Source organism: Psammomys obesus, unplaced genomic scaffold (assembly GCF_907164565.1).
Source record: "Psammomys obesus unplaced genomic scaffold, mPsaObe1.curated_primary_1811, whole genome shotgun sequence".
Classification (NCBI taxonomy): domain Eukaryota; kingdom Metazoa; phylum Chordata; class Mammalia; order Rodentia; family Muridae; genus Psammomys; species Psammomys obesus.
This window is the reverse complement of record NW_026585686.1, coordinates 14,056,612-14,077,689: the sequence shown is the minus strand read 5'-3', so window position 1 is coordinate 14,077,689 and position 21,078 is coordinate 14,056,612. Positions and strand designations below refer to the sequence as shown.

At 37.2% G+C, this 21,078-nt stretch overlaps 1 protein-coding gene across 1 annotated transcript; it reads right to left on the bottom strand.

Annotated features, from left to right (window-relative positions):
- Window positions 1–2,300: 2,300 nt before the first annotated feature.
- Dmac1 (distal membrane arm assembly component 1) lies at window positions 2,301–3,880 on the bottom strand. Its single transcript, XM_055630033.1, has 2 exons — window positions 3,618–3,880; window positions 2,301–3,388 (listed from the first exon to the last, which is right to left on the bottom strand). The coding sequence occupies exons 1-2, from the start codon at window positions 3,856–3,858 to the stop codon at window positions 3,324–3,326; spliced, it is 306 nt and encodes a 101-aa protein (XP_055486008.1). The 5' UTR covers window positions 3,859–3,880; the 3' UTR covers window positions 2,301–3,323.
- Window positions 3,881–21,078: the final 17,198 nt, after the last annotated feature.

Genomic DNA, 21,078 nt, shown 5'->3' with positions numbered 1-21,078 from the left:
GCGTATTTCAAACTGCTGATTTTTTATTTCCTTATTAATGTAATTAGAAATTTTTATGTAGAAAGGGGATTCAAAAGCTCACTACCCATAATTATGTTGAAGTTCTTAAACTACAAAATATTACTGAATTCTTTATGGAGCCTGTTTAGCTTATCCAGTATTACTCAAAGGATGGTGGGGAAGAGTAAAACTTAAAAGAGTGGGAGGAGAGGGGAATGGGGACATAGAAAAAGGGGGAATAGGGACAGCTAGAGAGCGGGGGCGGGGGGAATCAGGGAGAACTTTCCTCCCTAAAATGTTCCTGTAAAGATCACAGACTAACTCCAAACAAACAACTGAAATTATCTGTTAAGTACTTCAAGTTTTACAGTATTCTTTTTTTTTAAAGGAGCTCTTAAAATACAAATTCTGAAAAAGTTTTGTTTCTTTACTTATTCTGACAAGCTTAATAAGGACAATGCTTTGTTCATAGCCAACTAAATTGCTCCAAGTGGAAAGAATCAAACACATGTTTTGAACAGGAAAGTTCACAAGGAAAAAGCTTATTCATAAATAAAAACTTCTAAGGCATTAAAGTGTTTAAATGGTAGTATGACCCAGGCCTACCTCCTTTTATTTTCATTTTATTTAAAAATACAGATACAGCATTTTAAAAAGATGTTTTTAGTTGTGTGTGTGAGACTATGTGTGCATATGTAGGTGTCCATGGAGCTTATTGACTTTAGGTCCACTTGGATCTACAGCATTAGGCGGTTATGATATCTGATGTGGGTGCTGGGGACCAAACTTGGGTCTTCTGCATGTCTGTTTCACATTTGGTGATTCTCATACCTCAACACCATTTTTTTTTTTTTTTTTGGATAGGTTTTTCAGGTTGGCCACAAAACCTCTGCATACTCAAGGATGACTCTGAACCTCTGCTGAGATGTAAGATACTACATCTATAGTATCTTACATAGTAGTAAGTACTAGATACTACATAGTAGTAAGATACTATAGTCCTAGGGACAGTACCCAAGGCTCCATACACGGCAGGCACTCTTAACAACTGAGCTTCATCTCCAACAACTGATGGCAGCAGGTCAGAGTCTCACAGGCAAACATTACGCAGAGCTCAAGCTCTGCAGAAGAGAGGGAGAGTTGTTATAAAAAAAAAAAAAGCCCATTCATTTGATTTTACCAATAAAGACTCAGGAACCAGATGCTGGAATGAAAACCTATTAGCTTAGAGAGGCAGAGAACGCACCCAGCTGATCTTCCTACTCAGACTACATCCCTGGAAGAAAAAAACCTTTCTACTCAGTTCATGTCCTGGATGGCAAAAGCCAAAAAGCCTCTTCTTCTCCACAGCCTTCAACTCAATGGTTTTCCTTTCTATTTACTCCCTCAGCTGGTTTCTTGCTTGACTCTTGACCTATGGCTACCTTTATTTAATCCTGTGTTCAGAAAGTTCTTGGATTAAAGGTGTAAGCTAGGACTAAGCCACACCACAACCACCTATTTACAATAAATAAAATATTCTTGTATTAAAAAGGTAGGTGTTAAGACTGAGCCATACCAAAGAAGAAACACTTTTATAGTTCACAATCTCTGGGTTCCCTGCCACAGGGAAGATTATAGGAACCAGAGGGGTCAAGGACACTAGAACATAGCCCACAGAATCAACTAAGCAAAGCTCATAGGTTCTCACAGAGATTTGAAGCAACAATTCGAGATTGTATGGGTTTGAACTAGGTCCCTGGCATATGTATTATGGTTGTTGAGGTTGCTGGTCTTGTGTGCCTTTTAATAGCAGAAGTGGGGTGATGTCTCTGACTCTTGCCTGTTCTTAGGACTCTTTTCCTCTTACTGGGTTGCCTTACCCAGCATGTCTGTTCCTAGTCTTATAGCAACTTGTTATGACATGTTTGGCTGACATCCCTGGAAGGCCTGCTCTTTTCTGAAGGGAAATGGAAGAGTCCATTTGGGGGGGCAAGGAGAAGAGGAAGAACCTGGGAAGAGTGGAGGGAGAGGAAACTGTGGATAGTATATAATGTATAAGAGAAGAATAAATTTAAAAAAATACAAGAAAAAAAATTAAAGTTTTGATTACCACCTTTGTTATCTTGATTTGTGATCTCAGCATCATGACTATAATTGTTTGAGGTACCTTGAATTTCACTAAAAGATGTGTACATTGCTCCATCTCTTCCCATCCCACATCACAGCCTGTTTATTCTGAAAAGCATTACTTAAATTAGTTCAATAACCCTAGGAATCTTTAACTGTCAAGTCAAAGAGTCACACAGCTTGCACTATAGTGAAAAGCTAGAAATGAGTAATGTTTATAAGGAAAGCATGTAGAAAGGCATGACAGTCAGGTTAGACCCACTCGCACCAAATTTTCAGCCAAGTTGTAAATACAAAGGAAACATGTTACTCCTGTAAACCAAAAATAAAAAAGCCTTTTTGCGGATGTGAAAATTTATCATCTTGACAGAAGATCCAGCCAGCCACATTTCGCTAAGACAAAACCTAAGCAAGAGCAAGGCTTTACCCCTCTTCAATTCTCTAAACACTGATGGATGAGGAAGGTCCTGAAGATTAAAAAAATAATAATAAAAAAATTACAGACATTTAGTGAAAGGCATAACCATAATATAAAAGTGCAAAGCAAAATAGCAAGCACTGATGTAGAAGCTAAAGCAGGAGCCTCAGATCTAACTAAGATAACTGATGACGGTAGTCACATTTAACAAGCCGTTCAAAATATATCCTTATACGGAAAAAACTGATGCTATTTAGTATGTTCGTGAAGCATGAAAGCTTTAAAGTACAGGCTGATTCTCATTACGGCTTAATGAAGCTGGACACTTTAAAGTAAAGACAACATTTACTCAATAACCATTCTGAACATCAGAGGAGCAATCTCTTTTCATGTACCTATCCAGTGATAGGTTAGCAATAGCTGTTGATACAATGAGAAAAACAAAAAGAATTACTTATTATAATAAAATAGCTTATTTCACTATTGGTTTATCATTTACTTCATTTTAATATTTTCTCGAAGCTGTTATCTTTCAATATAAATTGAACTACACATAACCTCCGTGGACAAGACAAAGAACCATGTCTGCTTCTAAGGGATTTATCTGTCCCTTTATAATCTATGGGAGTAAAACCATAAACATCCATAGCCAAAGGATGACATCTCATGTTTTAACAGTTCTCTTCGTATGTCGTATAGTGAAGTGCATCCTTGTCCCAGTGTGCAAAGATTATCCACCATCCCAAAACTTGTTCTGTCTGCTGCGCAGTCATGAATAGAAGACAATATTGAGCTTTCAAACAACTCGGTAGGCTTTCCCTTTGGGGTCTGTCAGGACAACTACTCCCCAGCAGGCAATACCTGAAGGAAAAAAAAAAAAAAAAAGTGCCTTTTGCATCTTGTATTTAACCTTGTGTTAACCCAGCGCTCCGTATATGACATTTTATTTAACCCTCGCAAGTTTTAAGAACCTATCGACAATTCGGGCACCTATCTTAAAGGACAGTGAGGGCAAAAGCGCCTTCTCCTCATAAACCCCGTGAACCCTCTACCATCCTCGCTCCGCCCCATCCGTCCCCGCCCCTCTCACTGATGCCGACGACCATCTGCGCTATAGTTCCTGGGCGAGGTGGGATTCCCAGCTTCATGGGCCTCCTGGCCACCAAGTAGACATAGGCGCCTGCCCCAAAGAGCGCAGACCCTGAAAGCACACGACAGCTCCAGCAGTTTTTAAACGGGGGGTCCTCGGCCGTTTTCGCAGGTTGGTTTGCGGAAGGAGCTGCGGCAGGAGCAGCGGAAAGCTCAGAGCTCACGGACCACGAGGACCCCATGTCAGAAGGGTGAACTGCCGTAAAATGCTGCCGGAAAGCAATACGCTGGCGCAGTAACCGCAGCGCTTCTGGGAAATGTAGTTGCGATCTGCTAGATCAAAGGGCGGAACAGGGCGGCGCTGCTGCTGCTGCTTTGGAAGGTTTCTGAGACCGTAACTCAGAGACTGAAAAGCCCAGGCTGCCTCAGCCGGGTGTTTTAGAACCCGTGTTAGACCACTTTCTGAAAGTTTAGAGTTCAGTTTCCTTATAGGAGAAATATGGCTCTCTAAGCTTCCCGACTAACACAAACTAAGATCCTGGCATGAGGTCTAAGCATCAAAGATTACATTTCATACCTTCTTATCCAAGTGTTTACCTATTGTAGTTCCAAGTATTCTGCCGTTTCTCATCAAGCTAGTTTTCTGGATGGTAAGACTGGTGTTAAAGCTGTGTTTGCATCTCTATATCACTACAGGTTCAAAGTTTTCACACTGTATATACTTTGGAAGAAATATACAAATGTGATCAATATATTAAAAATGCGTTTGAATTACCTGAATACTTTTGATCTCTCCTTGTTTATTAAGGATATGCTTGCTCTCACATGTCATATTTATGATTTTGGTTTTCTTCAGGAGAAAATTCGGGGCAAACTCGTGTTAGTGACTTATTTGTACAGTTTTGCATTTTTATCCTTCAGAATGAACTTTAAAGGGGTGAAGAGATGGCTGAATGGTTAAAGCGCTAGGCGGGAAATGTAAGGAAAGCTCATATAATGCTTGGTGGATATAACAGCGCATCTAAAGCTGCAGTATTCAAGTCTTTGAGCTCTGGATTCAGTTAAGAGTCCTTGACTCAACATATAACATGGAAGGCAATCGAGGGAGACTCCAGACACTAATCCCCGATGTCCACAGGCACACATAAAAGTCTGTACCCGATCATGTGAACACACATATATGCACACCATACCCATGCAAAACAAATGATTTTTTCATTCTGGCTACATCTTTGCAAACCAACAGGTATCACCCACCTCTGTCTTATCTCACGTTTCATGTTCTCTGCCTACTGTTGGCTATGTATTTCTTGTGCTGGTTGTTCTCAAGGGTTTATTGGTTAAACCTGCTAACCTGAAGGAGACTCCTGAAGACTCAGTAAAGAAACAAACATATAAGGCTTAGGAAATTAAATAATTTCATAAAAGATTCACAAGGCTAACCCTGAAGTTATATATGCAATAAAACTTGGGCAAAGGAGACTGTGACACACACAGTTGGCCTAGAAATTGAGCAAAAAGCTCCAGAGATGCTGCTTTCTGCCATTGACTCACCCATGTTTCTGGAAGCAATTCAGTAAATGCATTAGTTCAGTGAGCTAAGCTGAGAAGCATTTCAGCGGTAGTAGTTTGTCCATTGGTGCCCTGTCTGAAAAGAATGCAGGTTTGTTCATGTCATATGAGAAAATGCATTTCAGAGTTCAGATGGTTTTTATATTATAGAAAATGGGCAAAAAAAGAGCAAGAGGTTTCAAAAGATTTTCTCATTCTGATTAGCATTTAAAATAAGTGTGTTGAATTTAATTTTCTAAAATTTAATTTTCTAAAATAAAATGTGATGTTTGGAAAGGCAAACATTTCTCTGAAAAAGGAAAAAAAGACATGAATAAATAGATCAAAATAAAACTGGAAGAAAATGGGCTAACCTCTGTTTAATTTATAAGACTCCCTCTATTATGATATATGTAGATAAATATACTTTATACCTATTTTCTGTAGATATACACAAATATATGTTTTCCTATGACTCCATGCATTATACATAGAAAAACAAATGTTCAGTTTTGGTTCCACACCTTCTTGTTGCATGTTTGTGTAGCCTTGAAACAGGGACTATTTCTTTTGTTAGCTGCTCCTCAGAACTCCTCATATGTAAAAATGAGTTTGGGACTAGGTGCTAATTTTCCTGACTTAAAAATCTGACTATTCTAAATATTTTTCCTATTAACATCCTGCTACATAACTTACCAGATGATTCAGCAGAATTTCATTTAGAAATTCATGATTTGTGCTGCCACTTTTCACTGTGTCTTCAATAGTGCATGTAATTTCTCCTTTTTTACATGACAGTGACTAAAAATATTTTATACATCCTTAAGTAAAAAAAACATGTGCATGTTAGCAATATGCATGATAATTCTTTATAAATTCTATGCAAGTATGCTTACTTATAATGATAAAATAATAGAATATAAATTTATATATTCTATAAATAGAATAGATAAAATAATAGAAAATTGAAAGCATTAGAGGAAAAGGAAATCTGTTGGCAGATAGTTTCTTCTATTCACCACAGGGAAGCCTCATCAATATTATTACCCAAACAAGACCTGGACAATAACACAAGTCAACATGTCTCCTTGCATGTGGAAACTCCCATCTCTATCCCAGAAGAAAAGACACAAATAATTATTGATTTCAGACAAAAAGAGAATTAGTCATCCTCGGGGATGAGCCTTCTACTTGATTCACCAATACCAAGGGTGGTCAGCCCTAAAAACATATACATATAAGCAACATGAACTAAGCAGGTTTTATGTATATATTTCTCTCTGTGTGTATATATATATTACATACATATGTATATCTGTGTTTATATATTGCATATATACATATATATGTGTGTGTGTGTGTAATGATAAAGAGAGACATGAATTTGGGAGGAGCAAGTTGGGTGACATGAAAGATGTTGGGTGATGGAGAGGAGGAGGAAATTATGTAAATACCATTCACATGTATAAAAGTTTTAGAAATACATTTAATTTTATGAAAAAAAATGAGGGAAGAATTCATCGGGCCCATTAATTTGTTGACAAATTGCCATTATGTTAAATGAACCTTAATATGGTGAAAAATAGACTGTAAACACATTCAAAATTTTCAGTAATAGATTGTTTAATCTGTTTGTTTAAGATACTTTTCAAAAGATATCCATATTCTTATGATTGATTCAAGTGCATGATTTTAAATGTTTTGTGGGGGTCATTTTAGTATGATCTTGTTCTAAAATTTAATAGTGGCTTCTCGAGAACCTATTCCTTAAAACAGCACAGAACACACATTGAACCAATATTACTCTGGCTAGAAATTATTCGAAGGGTAAAGATACCCATTGAGATAAATGATACACAAGGCTTTGAGGACAAGTCCAGAGACTGACGGAAATGCATGGGGCTATTGCTAAAGGAGGAGTGTATGTACTCAGAAGGAAGACAGGGATGTAAAGGCTGATTTTGCCTCATTGTTCATCATTATATACATGTCTTTTGCTTGTATTGTTCGCTGTGTTTCATTTGCTGGTTATGGACCTCAGAGCCATGGAATTTATCCTATTAAGAAATTTTAAAAGTTAAGATATGTTAAAAATTTCATAACCCAGAGCTCCCTTCACCCACTAGTATACCTGCTATCCACTTCCTCTTTTCCCTAAGAAGTAGGGTTGTCAGTGTCTTATGTATCTTTTCAGAAGTCTAAAGGATGTACATATGTATGTATATCTACATATGTAGACTTTCCTGTAATTTTAAAAGTCATTGTACGTCAATGAGTATTGGAAGAAGTTCACCTTTTGTATGAGTCTTCCCTGTACCAGTATGAGGATGAGCTCTCCTATATTTAACTGATACCACAGTGGTAGGTACTAATGTGCATTTAGTATGCTTCTATGGCTTTATTGTTTTAAATAGTGCTCAACAAATAACTATGTGCATCACATCGCAAACTTGGGAACTAAGCTACAGAATTTATATATGTGCAAACTTTACCAAACTACTCTTCATAGATGTTGTAGCAACCACTTAATATTCTGAGCAACAAGTCCAGGAATATTTGCTCTCTAAAACAGAGAATTGTTCAAATTTAATCTTTCTTTTTGTGATTATGTTACTTAATGTATTTTTTGGAGGGTCATATTCTCTCTTTTTTTTGAATTTTATGTATCCTTAGCCTGTTTTCTCTTCCAGCTGTTCTGTTCTCCCACTAGAGGGATGAACTTTTGTATGTGACATATGCTCATAGAGTTTTCTCCCAATTCAATATTTATCTTTTGACTTTGCTTGCTTTGTTTTTCACTGAATCCGTTTATTAGTTTAGTCATTTATAGGTATCACATATCAAATTCAGGGACTTACTCATGATAGACAAGTGTTCTCCCACTCAGCGGTGTCCTAGTCACACCACATCTATCTTTTACAGCCACAGCCTTTCACAAGTTATCTCCTTGGTTCCAAATGAATTGAAAGGCCTTCCTTCTACAGTTGTTTCTAATGCTTGACTGTTTACAAAGCATTTGGAACCCTGATACATTTGGAATTTCCTCATAATAATATGTGTAGCTGTTATTTTTCACCCTTAAAGGTGACTCAGGTCTCCCGACAATATTGCACGACCTGTTTTTCCTTACCTATACAAACCTCTTTAAACTAATGATTTGGCAGTTTATTAAGTAAACATTTTTTGTTTCTAAAATAAAAGTAAATGCCATATATATTTATATTCCTTCCAGGCACTTATGACCTGTTCCAATGTCTGCCTACTTGCTGATGTATACATATCACACTCTTTTAGTTATGGAATTCCTGTCATGTGTGGATACTTGAAGGATCCACCCTACTATGGTCTTGACTTTTCTGAGCTATGTTTACCTATTTTTCCAACAGAACTTTTGATTCACTTTGAGTTTCTAATTAAAGTTTGCTGGTAGTTTCACTAGACTTGTATTAGAAGTGTAGGTTAGTCTGTTAATAACTGACATCTTCATCAGAGTGGATCACTGGAAGATATCAAATGTACTTTATTTTGTACACATTTTTTCTTTATATTCCTCCATAGCATATTGTAAGTTTTTTTTTAACTATTTCAGACTTTAAAAAAAGTAATGTTCCTGGAAATAAGGCATCTTTGAACTATTGTATAATCATTTACTTATGTATCTATCTATCTATGTATCTATCAATTATCTATCTATCTACCTATTTATTTTGGTTTTTGAAGACAGAGTTTCTCTGTGTAATAGCCTTGACTTCCCTGGAAGTTATTTTGTAGACCAGGTTGGCCATAAGCTCACAGAGATCCCTCTGCTTCTTTTGAGTATATTGTATATTCTAATTGTTCATGATTTATATATAATGAAGTTCTTTATTTCCCTAGATTCTAATATAAACTACCAGTAAATTCTGCTTAAACCCACAAAATGTTGATAGTTTTCTTTTTTGCGCTATGTTTGTTCATTTGAGAGATCGGTTGTATGCCTTACACACACACCACACACAAAAAAACTGATAGCATTGCTTCCTTTTCTGAACTCTAGAACTCCTTAGATGTCCTTAAATGTCTTTAATGAACTTCTTTTGAAAAACTTTCATATAAATTTTCTATTAAATCGTCAAATACAAGCATGGTCTTTGGAGGAAGGGACTCTGTCTATTTGTATTTTGTGAATCTATTTTCTGTTGAAAACCGTTATAAAAAGCACTTTAAATAACTGCATGTACTTAATTAAACTTCTGTCTCAAACTATATGCTCAGTAACCTTAGATAGGCTGAGACTACACCACGTGAAGATAGCACTTTAATTTTATAAAATGTTGTTTTATGACAAGATTTTATTTTTTAGATAGAATAATGTCATGGCAGGTTTTAAGGTCTCAGAAATTTATTCCCTAATGTTAAGGATTAAATTTTACTTGAATACCCAAATAATTCTCTTTCCCTCTTTAAACTGTTCTTGTTCAGTTTTCTCAAGTAAAAGCCATACATTTTCTCTATAAACTGATACATTTTGTTTCAGAAATGTTTGTCTAAATCATATCCTTTTAAAGCATAACCACTTTATTGCTTCCTTACAATCTAATTAGCAAGTCATCAGTCCTTCTACTCTTGAATTTTTATGTTCACAAAGGTAACTTGTTGGGTATTGTAAGCAATCCAATCTACAATCAATAAAAAATGCTAAATTTACAAGTCCAAAGATAAATTGTGTAAACTAGTAATGAAAACCAGAGCAAAACTAATTGTCACCATCCTGCAGTGATACCTGAATACTAGGGATAGGGGGAAAGAGACAGGGCAACACAAAGAAGGACAGCAAGTCTAGGCTCTGATTTAGGTGTCAATTTAATAACAGTAAAACTGTTGGAAGCCGCAGTTCTAGCAGCTGCTTTGATATTTAAATCTCAGCCTAAAGACTGGTTTTACCAGGACTTCAGGGAAGAATTTCCAAGTCCATCTCCTTTTGTTTGTGACAGCAGGTGGCAGAGCTTGTCAAAATCACACCTCTTGTTTCACCTCCTTGTGAAGTTAACCCATTGTGCTGAGCTGTGGCTTAAAAGCACTCTGAAATAAAGCCAGGGGCTGGTTGAGTCTAGTCTCCATTAGAGCCTCTCAGGAAGGTTCCATGTGTTGTGTGTTAGTTTATTTATTTTAATCCTCACTTCGACTCAAGAACCATTTGACTCTGCTGGCAGGCTCCAGCATAAAACCAATAATTACATAGCAGAAAAATACAAGCAGTTTCTCACAGCCATAGCTTTGCTTGGCCAAAACATATGAGAGCTCACTCAAAGTTACACAGAAACTGCTGTCTGGTTACCATGGTTGCAAAGAATTTATTGTCTAGTTCTCAGATTCAGAGCCCTCTGCTGTAGAATTGCCAGGGTCAGTCTCTGAGACACCAAGCTTTAGATTAGAACCAGGGCCAAGAGGCCGAATTCCACTGCTGAGATGCGTGCTCCAACTTGCCATTAACTCCAAATGGGCTGCCACAGCTAATCATTTGTTGTTGTTGTTGTATGATAGAAAAATTTCTGTTAGGGCAAAAATGTGTTGATTTTGAATTGTCTTTTTAAATATAGATTATAAAAATAATTTTACATATCTATTACCTTAAGAAATATAATAATTTACTGAAAAATATTCCAGTATTGATTTGTTCTGTAGCATATTTGCTGATAATACTTTCCAAATCTGAGAATTTTAACTTGAGCCAACAAGTCAGGTATGATGACTTGCATGAGTCATGTGATAACCTTTTCTCCTGAAATGCTGACAGTTTCTTAGCCTAGTTTGATTTTCTCTTGTTTTGCTAATGTGCTACATTATATTATGCTTTTGTGGCTTGTGATATATGCACTTCCATTTTATCCAAGTATCACTCCTGAGTACTCTCAAGAAAGGATTTCTCTAAAATAATCTTTGGAGTTAAAAAATTAAGCTGTGTCTGTGATTTCTGAATACTCCTCCCAGATTCTTGATATTGAAATTTCTAAGTATGGTGGTGAGGTCCATAAGCTTTTAATTATTTTCTGAAAAATCAGCATCTACTTGTAACATTTCTATAGACAGGATTTGGAAGAATTTAATGTAATAAGACTTTAATTGTTTATTTTCTTTCTCTCTCAGCTTCCTAAGGTTCCATATCGTTCCTTGGATATGCAGTTTTGTGGTCTGTCATTTGTAACTGTTTTACCATCTTTTGGTGTGTTTCCTTTATACAGGCTATTCTAGCTTGTTCTCTTGATAGGGTTTCAAAAAGCCAAATCTATAGAAAATTAGTACTTCTTATATGCAAATGACAAACATACTGAGAAATAAATCAGTGAAAAAATAACTTTCATAATATAATCAAAGAAAATACTTTGGGTAACTCTAAGCAAGCAAGTGAAAAGACATATAAAAAATTAAAACATTGAAGATAGAATTCAAAGAAAATATAATAAGAAAAAATCTTCCATGGATTTGTAGCATTAATATAGCAAAAAATGCCCATCTCCCAAAATCAAATATGCAATTACCACCAAAATTCCAACTCATTTTTTCATAAACTTTGAAACAAAACAAAATAAAACAACTCCAGCTTCATATGGGAATACAAGAGATGCAGAATAACTAAAACAATCCTGAATAATAAAAGAACTGTTAGAGATATCACTGTTCTTTATTCCAAGTTGTAACTATCCACTGGTATTAAAAACAAAAACAAAAACAAAAAACCAGACACGTTAATCATGAAATTTAAGTGAAGACCCAGACATAAATGCACCCATTTATGGGAACCTAATTTTTAACAATGAAACAAGAAATACACGGTGAAATCAGATAGTATCTTCAACAAATGGTGCTGGTCAAATTGAATGGTTGCATATAGAAGAATGCAAATAGATCTATATTTATCACTGTGAACAAAATTCAACTTCAAATGGATCCAAAATCTCAACATAAGGAAAGATACACTCAATCTGAGAAAAGAAAAACTGTCAAATAGCCTTGAATTTATTGGCACAAGAAAAAAAAAATTATGAACAGGGCACTGTTAGTACAATTACTAAGACCAGCAATTGATAAATGGAACTTAATTAAGCTGCAAAGCTTTTGTATGACAAAGGACACCATGACCAAGATAAACCAGCAGCTTACAGAATGGAAAATACCTTTACCATTTGCATAACTAGTAAAAGGCTAATACCTAAAATATATTTTAAGAAATTAAAATAAAAAGGCTGGATATCAAGAAAACAAGTAATCCAAACTTAAAAAAAAAAAGGAGTGGGAACATAACATAGGAGTCTCAAAAGTTGAAACACAAAGTGATCAGAGGAATACAAATCAAAACTCTACACAGACTGCATGTATAGATAAGGAAAATGTGATATATCTGTACAATGAAATATTACTTAGCTGAAAAAATTTTAAAAACCCACAAAATCCTGAAAGGTAATTGAATGAACTAGGAAAAATATATTATCCTGAGTATTGTAACCCAGACCCCAAAATACAAATTTTGCTTATATTCTTTTCTATGTGGATGTTAGATTTTAGGCCTTTGACAGGCATGCTATAACCCATATAAACATAAAGATTAAGTACAGGGTAAGGTACTAGAAGGTGAGGAATGTTCTCCCAAAGAAGAAGAAATAAGATAGATAGTTATGATGAAACAAGGGTTGGTAGGGGAAGGGAGCCTGGAATGGGAAGATTAAACAGAGAGGGGAAGGGAATGTACTGTAATGAAGGGAATGTGGGAGGGGATAGCTAACCCTAAGACTGTTTGAGGGCCTACATGGAAATCTACTATAGTAAATTCAACTGAAAATATGTATGTATATGAAAAAAAAAAAGCTGTAGAGAAAAAAAAGCTGTAGAGAATCATCAATTAATTGCGGAAACAAAGCCCCAACAGAACATGCATTACCAACAAATGAAGCCTCCAGTGCTAGTAATGGGGTTATACATAATGACTTGTTGGCCAAAGGAGACTCATGGGACTGAAAACAACCCTGGCTATTTCCAGGGTTACTGGTTTCTCTCCACAGACTCTATTTAGGTTAGGTTAGGTTAGGCTCTATTGCTAAAGACAACACCTCAACACCTACATATCTCATTGAACAATATGAAGTTGTGCTTGTGCCAAAATAGAGACTTCACCCTAACTGACTATGTTGGTGGTGCTGGAAAGCACTCTTCTTGATACGAAAGGGCAAAAGTAAACACCAACACAGCTACAAACCCCTTGATTTACAATGGTGATCTACTTGCATGATAAGGTGATGTGATGGTGGAACAAAAGTTGTGAGAGTAAGTAATCATTATCCAATTGGGTTATAATTGGGACCACTCCATAAGTTAGAATCCATGCCTGACACTGACCTCATAGCCAGGAATCTGTGACTAAATAGGCCTGGGATCCACGGGAAAATCAGATACTACCGTTCTGCTAAAGGAATGCAGCAATATAATGACTAACAGCACATTTGGCTAAACTTGTAGAACAGTATCTTATTCAGCTATCATTGAAGAATCTTCCATGCATGGTCCTTGTTTGGAGTATCAGTCTCACAAAAGACTCTTGTGCCCAGATTTTTTGGTTCTGTAATATAACCTAGAACCCCTGCACAGATGTAGCTCATGTCAGATCAGTGTCCAAGAGGGTTCCCTAGTAATAGGAACAGGGACTGTCTCTGACATGAACTCATGTGCTGGATCTTTGACAACCTCCACCTGAGGGGGGAGCAGCCTTACCAGTCCACAGAGGAAGACAATGAAACCAATCCTGATGAGACCTGATAGACTAGGGTCAGATGGAAGGGGAGGAGGACTTCCCCTATCATTAGACTGGGAGAGGGGCATAGGAGAAGAAGAAGGAGGGAGGGTGGGATTAGGAGAGGATGGAGGAAGGGGCTATAGCTGGGATACAAAGTGAATAAACTGTAATTAATAAAAATAAAATAAAAATCAATAAAAGAACTAATCTACTATAAATGATCTGAATATAAAAAATCTACTATAAATGATCCTGATATAGTGGTATTATCATTAAAATTTTTAATTATTAAATTTAAGACTGTGTACTGTAATAATGAGTTAAGTAATACATTCTCTCTTTCTCAAAATAAAAAAGAAAGAATCTTCTTCTTGCAGGATATGGAAACTAATAGAGACCCACAGGTGAACAATAAAGAAAGAGTAAATATTTTCATCTAAGCCCTCTGCTCAGGGCTCAGGGAGCTATGCAGAAGAGGAGAGGAAAAGATTATAAGAGCCAATGGGAATAGGAGACACCAGGGAAACCATATCTTCTATGCATAACAGGATTGATATACATGTGAAGTCATAGTGACTGTGTCAACCTGCACTGGTCAAAGCAGTTGTGTTCCAGCACTGAGAGGTAAAATGGTAATAAGTTTTCACTTGTAATGCAGAAGCTATCTCAAATTGTTAACTGTTCTTTTCTCAAAGAAAAAATTAGTTTCCTCCAATCAAGTCTCACTGTATAACCCCATGCCCAACAGTAGATGGTTAATGGTACAATATTATTTTGGGAGATTATTTTATCTCATAATGTGTTTCTTGTTGTTGACTTTTTTTTTTTGCCTTATAGATCTTGTGCTTCTATATTATAATTTCCAATTTTGTGTTTTTGTGAGTTTGGTGTGTATGTTTGTGTGTTTCTACTCATACTTTTTAATTTTTTCACATAAATTTTTAATTAATAAAAGATTGCTGTAAAAGAATTTTATAGCAAGAACAGTATAAAAAGTATGATAAAAGATGTATCTTTGTCTGTCTTTGTAAAAGAAACTTTTATTCGAGCATGAGATTCTTAATCTCAGGGTGATGGGTTCGTTCCCCACTTGGGCAACATAGGAAATAGGAACTTTTACTTACTTGGTTCAGTTGTTGTCTTGGAGGCTTACTTCTTCCTTCTGCTAAGTTAGGCATAGTCCTGGAAGCTTCTAGCCTTCATACAATCTAACCTGAGCCTAAAATGTTTTCAGCCTCTGAGACTTACTGCTTAATTAGCTTACCCTTTCTTGTCCTTACTGAGCTCTGCTCTGGCTGGTTCAACAGTTTGAGCTGTTCTGGCTCAAACTCCTATCCTAACTGATTTATTTAATCTGGCTTTTATTTCAGCCCCTGAATTGCTCTTCTTGGCCTTCAACAAACTCAGGCAATCTGCTCTAATCTCCTAGATCCTTCTCATTCTCTGGCTCCTTTGGTCTTCACCTGAGCTCTCTCTCTACAACCTGTCTCTGTTACTGTCCTGGTAAAAACTGCCTCTTCTCTCTCTGCATTGACCCTTAAGTAGCTTCCTTTTCCTCTCTATTCTTGTAAGAGTTGGGTGTATCCTATTTTGTCCTGTCTTTCTCTGATTTGTCACCTTCTTCTGCCACTCAATTAGGCATCACTTTCAAAGATGAGTGCTTCTTTCTTTTATCTTCATTGTTTGGGATTAAAGACATGTACCTGGACCTAAGCTTTTCATCACCTGAAACTTGCTCTATACCAGGCTGGACTTGAACTTGGATCTGATTGTCCCTGTCTGATGAATTAAAGGTGTGTCTGTATTGAAACTGGATCACACAGACCTAGAAGGTCTTTGAATGTGATCTTTAGCCACTGTAACCATGTTCTATATTAAAATTCCTCTACAGTCATGTTGTCTCTTCATAGACATAAAGCTCTACGTAGCACAGTTAAACTGTTTTGGAAAGATTTAGGAGGTGTGGCCTTGATGGAGGAGACAAGTCACTGGGCATAAGATTTGAAGTTTCAAAAGCTCATGCCAGTCCTGTTTATCTCTCAGTCATGTGGTTGTTGTTTCAAGATGTGAACTCTCAGCTACTTCTCCAGTGTCTTGCCCAAATGTCTGCTGCCATGGTCATGGACTCACCCTCTGAAATTGTAAGCCCCTAATAAACTCTATTTTATAATTTTTTTTCTTGGTAATGATGTTTTAGCACATCAATAAAAAATTAAGACATCTACTCAGTACTGATCTCTTTGCCTAAATGATTAGGAAGACCCCTAAAATTGTTGACTTTGACTATACAAAGTCAACAAATGCTTGACAAGGGCAATAGAATTGTCTTCCTGAAAGGACTAAATCTTGTCCATGTTCAATAATGTGGTAATCTTTTAATATCTGCATTTAAAAGCAAATCATATGTGTTTCTTATTCCTTATTGATAGTGTTTAGACATATACTAGAAGTATATATTCATTTTTAAAGCATACTTATACTGTTTGCCATGATGCTTTTTTACCTAATTGGCATTCAGTAAATATCTATGTACTTCATTACTGATACACAGTAATGAAGTGTGGTACACAGTCTTCAACCTGTACTTTATGAAGTGCTTTCCATATTCTGGGTACACATTAAGAAATACAGAGTTCTCCTTTTCCTTTCTGTAGTTTGAACTGACAAGAGGCTTGAAAAATAAACAATTGAAAATGGCATTCCTAAAGGTAACCATCAAGTGTAATAAGGCTCAAGTCAAATGGCTGGGCTGTCAGAGTAAAACACAGCCTATTGACTTCCTTCTCACTAGGGAAAAGTACTGCATGCCACTTACCACAGACAGCCAAAAGAAAAAGGATCACCCTGAAAACTGCAGGAGGGAATTCCCTGTTCAGCTTTGAGAAAGACACAAATCCAGCTTGTCCTATGTAACTACACTTTTTAAAATAAAGGTTGTAGGTAGACACCACAATCATCTTGCTTTAAGAAACAATGTGCCACCACAGTTAAAAATCCTACCAACATAACCAACAGTGTTAAAAAAAAAAAAAAGAGTCACAACAATTTATTAAATACAAACTTCAAATGGGGCAGAGGGTGTGAAGTGGGGTAACTTTCACACAGTGTCCAGGATCAAGTTTTCCTTCTAAGCCTCTCACATCGTTAATCTATAAATACAGCTCCCACCTTAAAGGGGAAAATAGATGATAGTTTATTATAGAGCTAAAATCGAAAGACCATGTCCAGGGAACATAGATTCAGGTTACCTTTTCCTTTCCTTTTCTTTTTTTTAATTTAATTTAATTTTATTAATTACAGTTTATTCACTTTATATCCCCCCTGTACCTCCCAATTCCACCCTCCCTCTTCCCCACCCATGTGCCTCTCTTAGTTCACTGAAAGGGAGGTCCTCCTCCCCTTCCTTCTGACCCTAGTCTATCAGGCCTCATCAGGAGTGGCTGCATTGTCTTCTTCTGTGGCCTAGTAAGGCTGCTCCCCACTCAGGGGGAGGTGATCAAAGAGCAGGTCAATCAGTTCCTTTCGCAGACAGTCCCTGTCGCCATTTCTATGGAGGCCACTTAGACACTGAACTGCCATAGGCTACCTCTGTGCAGGGGTTCCAAGTCATCTCCATGAGCGGTCCTTGGCTGGTGTATCAGTTTCAGAAAAGACCCCCATGCCCAGACTTTTAGGATCTGTCGCTGTCCTTGTGGAGCTCCTGTCCTCTCCAGGTCTTACTATCTCCCACTTCTTTCATAAGATTCCCTGTACTCTTCCCAAAGTTTGGCTATGAGTCTCAACATTCGCCTTAATACCATGCAGGATAGAGACTTTCAGAGGCCCTATGTGGTAGGCTCCTGTCCTTTTCCCTGTTTTCTCCCTGCTCGGATGACCATCCTCTTTGCCTTTCTGAATGGGGATTGAGCATCTTAGCCAGAGTCCTCCTTCCTGATTAGCTTCCTTAGGTGTACAGATTTTAGTATGTTTATCCTATATTAGATGTCTAGTATCCACTTATGAGTAAGTATATACCCTGTGTGTCTTTCTGCTTCTGGGATACCTCACTCAGGATGATCTTTCCCCAGTATGTATAAAGAACTCAAGAAATTAAACAGCAACAAATCAAGTAATCTAATTAAAAATGGGATACAGAGCTAAACAGAGAATTCTCAATAGAGGAATATCGAATGGCAGAAAAACACTTAAAGAAATGTTCAACGTCCTTAGTCATAAGGAAGATGCAAATCAAAACAACCCTAAGATTTCACCTTACACCCACCAGAATGGTTAAGATCAAAAACTCAAGTGACAACACATGCTGGAGAGGTTGTGGAGAAAGGAGAATCTTCCTCCACTGCTGGTAAGAATGCAAACTTATACAACCACTTTGGAAATCAATCTGGTGCTTTCTCAGACAATTAGGAATAGTGCTTCCTCAAGATCCAGCTATACCACTCCTAGGCATATATCCAAAATATGCTCAAGTTTACAACAAGGACATCTGCTCAACCATGTTTGTAGCAGCTTTATTTGTAATAGCTAGAAGCTGGAAACAGACCAGATGCCCCTCAGTTGAGGAATGGATACAGAAATTGTGGTACCGCTACACAATGGAATATTACTCAGTGATAAAAAAGAAGGAAATCATGAAATTTGCAGGTAAATGGTGGGAACTCGAAAAGATCAGGTTACCTTTAAATTCCATTGTCAAATGTAAAAGTGATTTCATGAAGTTGTTATAGCATCAAAACAAACAAACAAAAAAATCAAATACATTGGTAAAAATATCAGAAAAGTAAATTACAGCCAGGCAGAGAAAGCTCATCTATAGTTTTCTAATGCTATCTGATAGTGTCTGTGGCTATTTGGTTGATGGAAACTAAGGTTTCTTTCTTTTTTAGTTTTTATCTTTTTATGATTTATTCACTTCATATCCTGATTGCATCCCTGTCCCTCATCTCCTCTGGATCCCTCCCTCCCTTCCTCTTCTTCTCTCCCCATACCCTTCCCTTAGTCCACAGAAACAGGGAGCCCTTCCCCCTTGCCATCTGAACCTAGCCTATCAAGTCTCATTAGTACAACCTGGATCCTCTTCCTCTTCTGTGGCATGATAATTCCCCACTACCAATGAAAGTGATCAAAGAGCAGGCAGCTAAGTTCATGTCAGAGACAGCCCCTGTTCCTGTTACTTGGACACCCTCATGGAGACTGAGCTGCCTATGAACTACATCTGAGCAATAGGTCTATATCCTCTCCATGCATAGTCCTTGGTTGGTGCATCAGTCTCTGCAGACCCCTTGGGCCCAGATCAACAATTAGCCATGGTACCTCATGAAACTGAAAGGCGTCTGTAAAGCAAAGGACACTGTCAAAATAACAAAACAACCTAATACAGACTGGGAAAAGATCACCAATCCTGCATCTGACAGAGGGCTAATAACCAGAATATATAAAGAGCACAAGAAATTAAACACCCAACAAACCAAATAATCCAATTAAAAAATAGGATACAGTGCTAAACAGAATTCTCAACAGAAGAATATCTAATGGCATAAGAACATTTAAAGAAATGATCAGTGTCCTTTGTCATCAGGGAAATACAAATCAAAATGAGATTCTATCTTGCATCCATCAGAATGACAAAGATAAAAATCTCAAGTGACAACACATGCTGGAGAGGAAGTGAAGAAAGGGAAACCTTCCTCTATTGCTGGTGGGAGTGCAAACATAGATGCTGAGACTGATAGCCAAACTTTGGGCAGAGTGCAGGGAACCTTATGAAAGAAGGGGGAAAGAGAAAGATCAGGAGGGAACAGGAGCTCCACAAGGAGAATGAACAACAAAGCCCCAAAACCTGGGCCCAGGGGGCCTGCAGAGACTGATACTCCAACCAAGGACCATGCATTCAGAGGACCTAGACCTCTTGCTCAGAGGAAGCCCATAGGGTACTCAGTTTCCATGTGGGTTCCCTAGGAATGGGTACTGGAGCTGTTTCTGACATGAACTCAGTGGCTGGTTCTTTGATCACCTTCCCCTGGGGGGGACAGTCTTGCCAGGCCACAGAGAAAGACAATGCAGCCAACACTTATGAGACCTGATAGGCTAGGGTCAGATAGAAGGGAGGAAGACCTCCCCTATCAGTGGACTAAGCAAGGGAAATAAGGGGAGAAGAGGGAGGGTAGGTGGCACTGTGAGGAGTCAGGGAGGGGTCTACAGATGAATCCAAAGTGAATAAATTGAAACAAACTAACTGACAAGAAGAAGAAGAAGAAGAAGAAGAAGAAGAAGAAGAAGAAGAAGAAAAGAAAAGAAAAAAGAAAGAAAGAAAGAAAGAAAGAAAGAAAGAAAGAAAGAAAGAAAGAAAGAAAGAAAGGAAGGAAGGAAGGAAGAAATTCCAAAAGGTTTGTTATCTGCTGGTCTCAGGCACGATAGAGAGGTAGGTCAAGAATGACTATCTCTCCTGGGCTAAAGATAGTCCAAGATAAGTTGTAAACTGGCTCTTGATCTACAAGATTCTGTCCTTCCCATACCATTGAAGTCCTAATCATCCATCCAGCTGTCATTGCAGATACAGCTTTTGTCTAAGAACATTTTACTAGGAAATTCTGCATATCCACAAGCATATCTAGTACCTGGAAAAATAGAGGTCGTAAGAAAATTCAGAGAATATAGAAAAAGGGAAGGGTGTCATTCCCAGTTGAGTGGAAGCTAGTGAGCTTAATTTGGGAGAATGAGCATTTGGGTTTTAAAAGAAACATAATGGGTAAATCACTGAATATGTAAATAACACTGAATCTCTTACCTTAAGGCAAGGTTAAGAGATATAATGAATTGACACTGCTAAATGTTTGGTAATTAAATAGAGCTTCCATATGTATCAATCTTTTGCCAATATTACAATTGATTTGGTGATGTAGGCAACTAAACCTTTGAAAAATCTTGTATACTGAAAATTCTTAAAATCATTGCCAAGTGAGTCTCACTTAACTTATAGTTGCAGCATATATGTCTGAAATTTCCATGTCATTTAAAGTAGCTAACACCCTTTGAATAGTCGCTATGCTTTGAGGCATAAATCTCAGTTACTTGTAGCATCTTGTTTCAATGAGAACTAAACACTAACAGTGTTATTTATTGTGTTTCTGAGTAAAACATGACATTATGA

Coding starts and splice junctions, on each gene's coding strand:
- Dmac1 (XM_055630033.1), bottom strand. CDS start 3,858: ATGGGGTCCTCGTGGTCCGTGAGCTCTGAGCTTTCCGCTGCTCCTGCC. Junction 3,389..3,617: donor GCAGATGGTCGTCGGCATCA/GTGAGAGGGGCG, acceptor TTTTTCCTTCAG/GTATTGCCTGCTGGGGAGTA.